The 9,530-nt window shown below is 39.9% G+C and overlaps 1 protein-coding gene and 1 pseudogene across 2 annotated transcripts in view; one reads left to right on the top strand and one right to left on the bottom strand.

Moving 5' to 3' along the window:
* Window positions 1-324: 324 nt before the first annotated feature.
* ACYP2 (acylphosphatase 2) overlaps window positions 325-9,530 on the top strand; it is a 238,704-nt gene continuing 229,498 nt past the window's right edge. Inside the window, exon 1 of one of the 2 annotated variants that reach the window (XM_043987621.1) lies at window positions 325-562. In XM_043987621.1, the coding sequence (XP_043843556.1) occupies window positions 406-562 (157 nt within the window). In that variant the 5' untranslated portion in view covers window positions 325-405. The remainder of the gene's footprint in view (window positions 563-9,530) is intronic. The other variant, XM_043987620.1, reaches the window with a different exon arrangement.
* Window positions 2,490-3,223, bottom strand: LOC122742999 (annotated as a pseudogene).

Genomic DNA, 9,530 nt, shown 5'->3' with positions numbered 1-9,530 from the left:
CTAGCTTAGCAGGGAGCCTGCAAGTGGCTTATCTAAGACTTGGCTGAGGTGGGGATCAAAATTTGGCAACAGCCGAAGCAGCAAAGCTCCTTAGTCCCCGTCAATCTGATCTTTGACTTTGACTTTCTGACACGGGGTCTAGCACCAAACTGCCGTTCGACAAACTTTAGGCTCCCAGCAGAACTAAACGTTTCAGCCGAGCAAAAGGCCAGTACTGCCGCTGCCTGTGCTGCACAATGTGGGAGGGAGTGTGGATGTTTCTCAAGATTTCTCCCGATGGTCTCGGGTATCCCCTCCTGCCCGGGCCACTAGCCCCTGGTTCGTTTGCTTTTCAGAAGCGTGATCCCTGCGTGATCCCGTCCCGGATCCGCTGAAGGAGGCGCGCCGGCGGCGCAACTGTGACCCATGGCTCCCCTCCCTCTCTTACTCCCCCTCCCCTTCCTGGGCGCCTCAGTCTCCCGGCTCCTGCCGCAGCTGCTGGGACGGGGATCCGCCGCCGCCACCATGTCGACCGCCAAGACCCTCAAATCTGTGGACTACGAAGTCTTTGGCCGAGTGCAGGGTAGGACGCGAAGCTCCTTCTCGCTCCACCGCGCCTCTGCCAGTAAAGCGGAAAAGGTCACAGTCAGAAGGGGAGGAGGGAGGAGGGAAGGCCAGTGTAAAAGACTCCCGGCCAAGGTTAACAGGCCCTGTACGCAGCCATGACACCGCATCGGGTCCGGACGGGAAGGAGGCTGGGCACGCATGCGCAGGAACACAAGCGCGCCCCTCTCCCGGGAGGGGGGAAGTTGAGAGAGTGGGGAAATGGGGAGAGGAATCTGGGGGGAGGAGGAGAGAAGGAAGTGGGGGAGGGGAGAGAGGAAAGTGGAGAAGGGAAAAGAAAGTGGTGAATAGGGAAGGGAGGAGAGAGAAAAGAAGAAAAAGGTAGAGGAAAAGGAGAGGAAAGTGGAGAAAAGCGGGAAAGGGAGGTTTGGATTGGAGAGTGGGGAAAGGGGAGAGAGGAAGGGAAGGGAGAGAAGAAAGGGGGAGAGAGAAGAGGGAGAGGAAAGTGAAGGAGGAAGAGAATGGAAGGTGGGGAGGGGGAAATAGGAAAGTAGGAGGAGAAGAAATGGGGAGAAAAAGTAGGGGAGGAAAGAGAAAGGAGAGAAAAATGGAGAAGGGAAAGAGGACGGTGGAGAGGGGGCCAAGGGAGAGAGGAAGGAAGGTGGGGTGAGAAAGGAGAGAAAAGTGAGAAGGAAAAGAGGGAAGTAAAGAAAGAGGAGATAGGATCAAGAAGGGAAGAAGGGAGGATGAAAAGAAAGGAAAAAGGAGGGGATTATTTTATTTTATTCTCTTCTCTTCATTTGAACTATGGGGCCTTTGATTTTCAGGCCTCCTAATTGCTGGGGGCAAAGAGATCAGAAAGATGCAGTGAAGTGTATTCAGCAGAATCTAAAAATGGCCCTAGGGAGAGCTTTTAAAATACTGCCATCTGAAAAATCTGAGCTCTTAGGATGAATTACTCCTGTGTCTACAGGGAGAGAATTGGCTGTGTTTATTAAGATTTTTTCTTTTTCTTTTTCCCCCCATGCATTTCTTGGGCATATAGTATATAAGCCTACTTATGGGCAGCAACATAGTATGAGAAATAAGTATCGTGAAATATACAGAGACTTGTTTTGGGGGGGTGGAGTGACATAGTGGCTGTTTGGGGGTATGTTATATGGAAGAGAGCTTTTGTATACTATCAATGTTTTATTCATTCTAGGACAACCATTTATCAAGCAGCTGCTGTGTTCAAATCACTGTGCTTGGTGCTAGGAGAGTTCCAAAGATATGTTTTACACATTAAGATATATCTTCTATTACATATAACAAAAAGATATGTGGAATTTAGATTTGAGATTTTTGTATTGCTTACATAATCTCTTTTGGAGTAACCTTCCTGATATGAGGACCTGGGTACAATTATGGGTATGGCAAAAAGCTCTTGGGCTTGTTTCCTCTCATCCAAGGAAATCCTAAGGAATTCTATTGGCTGTCTTGTTTTGTTTTCCTCAAAAGGCCCTTAGCTCCCCAGCAATCAAAGGGTCCACAGAGGCTCTGCAAGCACTTAAGCCAATAATGTCCTTACATATGGAAAAGTATTTATTTAAACCATAGAAAAAACAGAAACTTTTTCCATGGTGTCTTCCCTTCATAAAAGAGGAACTTGATGAATGTAATAATTGATGGAAGACTTTCCTGAAGATCAAATACATTGCTAAATGTTAGTTTATAGTGGAAAAATAAATCTTATGAATAGAATTTTTTAGATTAAAAAATTTTAAGATAAATTTTAATTGATTTCTTTTATATTTACAATACCAGAATTTCTCTTGTTTCTTCCTTCCCAGAGATCCATCTCATATGTTTCAATATTATTATTTTTTTTGACACAAATTATTTTTATTTTGACATCTGAATAAGTGTTGACTCCTCAGGACACTGCCTTTGGCATGTTTTCCAACTTACTCATCAGCTTGTTGCACTGTGCCTTTCTCAGAAACATAGATGCCATCTCAAAATTTTCTGATATCCTTGTTTTTTTACTGTGGTGGCCTGTTGGATCAGGGCAGCTGAGTTTGATACAAGTTCAATATCATTTCCTTCAAGAATTAACTCATCTTTTTGGGCTTGAGAAAAAGCACAAGCCATACCTGATCTCATGCACACTCTTCGGATATATTTTTCACCTAAGAAATTTCTGATTTCGACAAATGAGCCATTCTCTTGAATAACAACATTGATGGGGAAGTAAGCATACACAGACCTCATCTTGTAACAAAACCCCAGAGTAACACCTTTGATCATGTTTTGTACATGACTACAGATTGTTCAAACAGTTGCAAATTCTTTTCGATTTCCCCACCATTTGTCCACCTGGAGCCTTTTTTTCTTCTTTCCAAGGAGACTGAGCTCAACATTGATATGGTTGAAATCCCTACAGAGGATTCCTCTGGGTCCCTTCACAATAACTGTATGACCTTTAAGAGGGATGTCAACATTTTCTGGGGGGCAGCTAGGTGGCACAGTGGATAGAGCACCAGTCCTAGAGTCAGGAGTACCTGAGTTCAAATGTGGCTTCAGATACTTAACACTTATTAGTTGTGTGACCCTGGGCAAGTCACTTAACCCCAATTGCCTCACACACAAAAAAAAATTCTGGGATGTCGACAGTCTGATTGCTTAGAATGGACTTCATTCTGGTGGTGAAAGGGCCAAAGAGGTCAATATTATTTTTGTTTTGTTTTGTTTTTTTTCTTTGTGAGGCAATTGGGGTTAAGTGACTTGCCCAGGGTCACACAGCTAGTAAGTGTCAAGTGTCTGAGGTTGGATTTGAACTCAGGTCCTATTAAATCCAGGGCTGGTGCTCTATCCACTGCGCCACCTAGCTGCCCCGGTCAATATTATTATTATTATTATTAATTTTTTTTAGTGAGGCAGTTGGGGTTAAGTGACTTGCCCAAGGTCACACAGCTAGTGTCAAGTGTCTGAGGCCGAATTTGAACTCAGGTCCTCCTGACTCCAGGGCCGGTGCTCTATCCACTGCACCATCTAGCTGCCCCTCAATATTATTTTTAAAGAAAAAGAGGAAGAAGAGAAAAAAAAAAGTCAGCAAAACCAAACATAATTGAAAATATATGTAATATGGCACAGCTGTGTACCTCCATCCACTTCAGTGGAGTAGTGTTGGATATCTTCCCATATCTCTTCTTTGGAGACATACTTGTTCGTGGTAATTTTGTAACCATGAATATACATATTTTTTCATTGCTTAGTATTTTATTATTTCTCCCAACCACATGTAAAATCAATTTTTAGTATTCATTTTTAAAACTCTGAGTTCCATATTCTCTCCCTTCTTTCCTCCCTATTCCCTTCATTGAGACAAAGCAATTTGATATAGGTTTTATACATACATATATATATATGTAGTCATACAAAACATATTTCCATTATAGTCATGTTGTGAAAGAAAACAGACAAAAAACCCTCAAGAAAAATAAAGTTTAAAAATATGCTTCAATCTGTATTCAAATGCCATCAGTTTTTCTCTCTGGGGATAGATGGCATTTTTTATCATAACTCCTTCAGAGTTGTCTTGGATCATTGTATTGATGAGAATAGCTAAGTCATTCACAGCTGATCACCTTACAATATTGCTGTTATGTTGTACAGAATACATTTCACTTTGTATCAGCTCATGTAAGTCCAGATTTTTCTGAGAGCATCCTGCTCATCATTTCTTATAGCTCAATAGTGTTCCATCACAATCACATACCACAATTTGTTTAGTCATTCTCCAATTGATGGCCATCCCCTCAATTTCCAATTCTTTGCTACCAGAAAAGAGTTGCTATAATTTTTTTTGTACATATATGTATTTTTTGTACATATGGGTCCTTTTCCTTTTTATCTCTTTTTGGATACAAACCTAGTAATGGTATTGCTAGGGCAAAAGGTATGCATGTTTTTTTAGCCCTTTGCCATAGTTCCAAATTGCTCTACGTAATGGTTGAATGAGTTCACAACTCCGGGAACAGTGCATTAGTGTCTCATTTCTCCCAATCTAAGAAGTATGATATGATATTACCTCAGAGTTATTTTAGTTTGCATTTCTCCAATAAGTAATGAGTTAGAGCATTTTTTCATATGTTTTTAGATAGTGTTGGTTACTTCATCTGAAAAACATTAATTCCTTTTGATCAGTTATCAATTGGGCAATGGCTCTTATTTCTATAAATGTGACTCAGTTCTCTATATGTGTAAGAATGGGGCCTTTTTTCAGAGAAACTTGCTTCAAAAATTGTTTTTCACAGTTACAATTGTTAACTGTTATTTCCCTGCATCCTATTTTCCCCTCTGTTTATTCTATTCTCTCTCTCCTTTTACCATGCCACTCCTCAAAAGTGTTTTGCTTATGAATACCACATCCCCCAATCTGCCCTTCCTTCTATCATCCCCACTCTTCTCTTATTCCCTTCTCATCCTACTTTCCTGTAGGGTAAGATATATTCATGAATATAATTTTTAAAACTATGTTGATGCTTTTGTTTTTACATGCATTTCCAAATGTCTGCTCTTCCCTATAAAGCAAACCTTCCATTATAGCAAAGATATAAAAACAAAAATAAAAAATAGTTCAGAAAAACTCTCACATTGACAATGTCTGATAGTATATGTAATATTCCATACCTTTAGTCCTCTTCCCATTGGAGCCTGTATAACCCTTCCAACTTATTGTATTAACCTTTCTATGTCAGGGTTGATAGTCACCCCTTCCCCCCTTCCCCATTTCTCCCACATATATAATTTATATAACCCAGTATCAGTGAAAGGAAAGGTTGTCTATGTTGTGGAGGTTTTTACTTCATTCCATCTCATTTCTGGCCTATTCTGCAGGCCTTGGTACTATGGATCTCTGTTGTGATGTTTGTTCTCTTCCTTTTGAATTTCATTTTTTCTGCTTGTCAGTTTAGCTTTCCCTTCTGTCTACTTCTTTTCTGGGATAGGAATGGATAGCCACTACATGCATACAGAAGTTTTAGTGCAGACCTTTCTCCATGTTATGTGTGGCTCAAATTAAGTAAGTATTTATTGGGTGCCTATTATATGCCAGGATTTGGGACTCAGGCCAGCACATCAACCTTCATTCCCCCTTTTGTCTGTGTTTCTGACTTTCTGGACTTTAAGACTATGCCCTGGCCCTGAGAATCTTCATTCCCTCTTTCCCAAAGCTGTATGGCAGATGGGTTGGATAGGATAAATATTGGATTCAAGGAGACCAACTGGATTATTACAGTAGTTCAGGCAAATGATGATGAGGAACATAACCAAAGTACTGGCTATGCAAGGGGGCAGACAAAGGATGAATGTGAATTATATTATCAGATAGAATTGATAAGTTTTGACAACTGATTGGATATAAGGAAGAATAAAATATGGTGCTTACCTTGAGAATTTGGATAATTGGAAGGTTAGTGGTACCCTTAATAGACATAACAAAGTTAGGAAGAGGAAAGAGTGTTGAAGAAAAGAATGAGTTTTATTTTGAACATATTGAACTTGAAATATCTATAGGATATTCATTTGGAAATGTCTCCTTGGCATTTGTTGATGTATTGGAGCTAAGAAAAGTCTAGATCTAGATTTGTAGACCTGGGAGTTGTTTGCATGGAGTTGATAGTTGAGCCCATTTGAGCTGATGAGATCACACAAGATAGACAAGTATAGAAAGATAAGAGGAAAAAGGACCTAGGCTAGAGTCCTGTGATATATTCATGGCACAAATAGGAGGTGGGACAAGGATGATTTTCTTACAGAGGGGATTGTTAAGGAACAGCTAGACAGGTAGGAGAACCAACAGCCAGTTTTATGAGTCCCAGCAAGAGTAGGTAGACATCAAGAGGGGGTAAGGGTGATTGATAGTGTTATATGTCAAAGATTTCAAGAAGAATAAGGATTGAGAAAAGGGCATGATATTTGGCAATTAAGAGATCATTGGTAACCTTGTAGAGAACAGTTTTAATTGAGTGAAGAATTTCAGAAGCCAGATTGCAAGAGATTGAGGAGTATGAGGGAAGAATATGGAAACAAAGAGTTTAGATATTCCCTCCACCACCACTCCCCAAGTTGGGATGGAGAGGAAGATAAAGAACAATAGCTTGAGGGAATGGTAGGATCAAATGAAAGCTTTTGCAACAACAGTAATAGCTAACATTTATATAGTACCTTATACCTGCCAAAGAATTTTCTTCACAATAGACCAGCAAAGTAAGCACCACCATCATGTCAAGGGCTAAAATTCTAACTAAACTGTCTAAAATATCTAATGAGTGGTCGCCAATAAATTATAAGCTTTAGCAAGAGTTAGACTTTTAAGCATTTATTAAGGAGAATAAGAATTTGGTAAAGAGAGAGAAAAAGGCCTAGATTCCTATCTATTAAAGGGAGAGCACATTTCTAGCTCCGCTCTCCACCAGAGTCCAAAGGAAAGAGCCCCAGAGTCCAGAGCACCAGTCTCCTCCTTCCTCCTCCCACTCGCCCGCGTCACTTCCTTTTCCAAATAAAAGATTCCTGGTCTTGCCCTCAAAGACCTTCGAGTCATGGGTGGAACTCTTCTACAGTAAGTCTCCAGCAGGTGGCGTCATTCCAATCGTTACAATCATCATCATCACCATCATCTTACATTGCTCTTGCCTCTGTTTCAAAATTTTCCAAGTTACTATTGCTGGCTGTGTTTCCCTCCATCCTATTCACTCCCCGTGATATTTACTCTATTTTCTATCTTCTTTTACCCTATCCCTCCTCAAAAGTGTTTTGCATCTGACTGCCCCATCCCCAATCTGCCCTCCCTTCCTTTATCCCTTCCCCTGTATCCCCTTCCCCTCCCACTTCCCTGCAGAGCAAGATGTATTACTATCCCCACTTGAGTGTGCATATCATTCCCTCTTTGAGTCAATTCTGATGAGATTAAGGCTCATTCACTCCCCCGCTCCTCTCCCATCTTCCCCTCTATTCCATAAGCTTTTTCTTGCTTCTTTTATGTGAGATAATTTATCCCATTCCACCTCTCCCTTTCCCTTCAAATGAAAGTTTTTAAAGGATAAATTGAAATCTGTTTGTAGGTAGTATGAAGGCAACCAGTGGATAGGGAAAACATAAAGATTAATAAAAATTCTTTGACTCAGTGCTCTCCCAGCTGGACATAGACCCCCAAAGAGGTTAAAGAAAGACCCAGTATACACCAAAAATAACATTTTGTAGTAGCAAATAACTGGAAACTAAATAGATGTTCATTAACTGGGGAGTAGCTAAATAGTAGCTAAATGTGATAGAATATTATTGCACTATAAAAACAATGACTTTAAAGACATCTGAATAACATGCGTACACTGAATGATATAAACTGATGACAAGTGCATTAGAATCAGGAAAATAATATATACAATGACTTTAAAATGTAAATGGGAGGAATAGTAACAGCTACATCAAAAATATTAAAACTGAATGTTGTATCATTTTAATGAACAAGTTTGACCCTTATCGAGATGTGAATGTACCTTCTTCCCTTCTTTATAAAGGAGCAGACTATGGATATGGAACTTTGAATACGCTATGAGACTTAATTAATATGTTGGTTAGTTTTACTGTTTTCTCCCCCACCCTACCCCCTTTTTATTTGTTATATGAAATATTTTTTTTCAGTAGGATGGGGAAGGAATACACTGGGAAATGAAGGTGATATATAAACAAAATATATCAATAAATATTTAAAAGAAATTGGAAGATAAAATGATCAAAGGGGAACTCCTTAGGGGAGACAGTTTGATATTTCAATCCCTTGTTCTTTCTCCCATCTGTGTTTCCAGCTTTTTCCAGTTCTATGAAGCATTTTAGCCCATCTGTATCTTCCTCACTGTGCCTTTTCTCTAAGACCTATGGGGTCCCTGTTTTAATAATAATACTTTTATTTCACAGGATTGTTGTGAAGAAACTGTTTTGTATATCTTAAGGCATTACATAATTGAATTGTTTATTATTATTATTACTTCTCACTTAGATGGATCTTTGTTCTTATCAGTATGGGTACTCTCTCTAATGGCACAGATCAAAATCTGTCCATACTTTCTCAGCTTATGAGACAACATGCTAAAACCTTCCTCTAAATCACTTAATGTTGTATGGATTCCAGTCAAACATGTGGACAGTTCTAGTGAACTAGTCCACTTCCTTTTCCAATACCATATCTCTCTAGTGATATCCTTTATTCTACTTTTCATATTGGTAAATGGGCTGCTGTCTGACCACTCTTACCATGTATTTCTTTTTTGTCTACAACTTTATTTCTTTGAAGAACATATTATCCCATGACTTGGCCATACAGCATCACAGAAAAATATTGATGGAGATTATGAATTACATGACAATCAAGGAGTAGACATTGTCTCCATCCCCTACTAATTCTAAGAAACTCACCAAAAGAGGAATTATGAGCCATGATTAAAGCAACCCCCCTCCATAACAAAAAATTATCTTCAATAGCCAAGACACCAAGAAGCCTAACAGAAGAAAAATTGAATCCCTAATGTATACACTCAACATACCTCCTCCCTCACCCATCAGCCCTCATATTCTGGCAGGATGCCAGTCTAACTTACTACTTGGCAATTTCCCTGATAATGCTACAGTCTTTGTTGGCACACTTTATCCCTGATCTTTCCACACCATTCTGTGGCAACAAGTGACACATTGTAACTACCCACATATTTTCAGAGAAGGGTAAGGTATAGGAAGGTGAGAACATGTAGCACCTGGCATTGTAGCATTTAGCCACAGAACTGAAGAACAGAGGGAACTGGGACAGGGTGCAACATTAGGTCTCAAGGAAAAGGGACTAGACTCTATCTGGAATCATCCTGTCTCCCTAGATTTCACTTTGTTACTGAAACCAGTGAAAATGAATTCTCCATCATTCAAGAAAGGTAGGAAAACTTGGGATCCAGCCC

This window comes from Dromiciops gliroides, chromosome 2 (assembly GCF_019393635.1).
Source record: "Dromiciops gliroides isolate mDroGli1 chromosome 2, mDroGli1.pri, whole genome shotgun sequence".
NCBI lineage: Eukaryota > Metazoa > Chordata > Mammalia > Microbiotheria > Microbiotheriidae > Dromiciops > Dromiciops gliroides.
The sequence above is the reverse complement of the archived record's forward strand: the minus strand, read 5'-3'. Positions and strand labels throughout refer to the sequence as shown.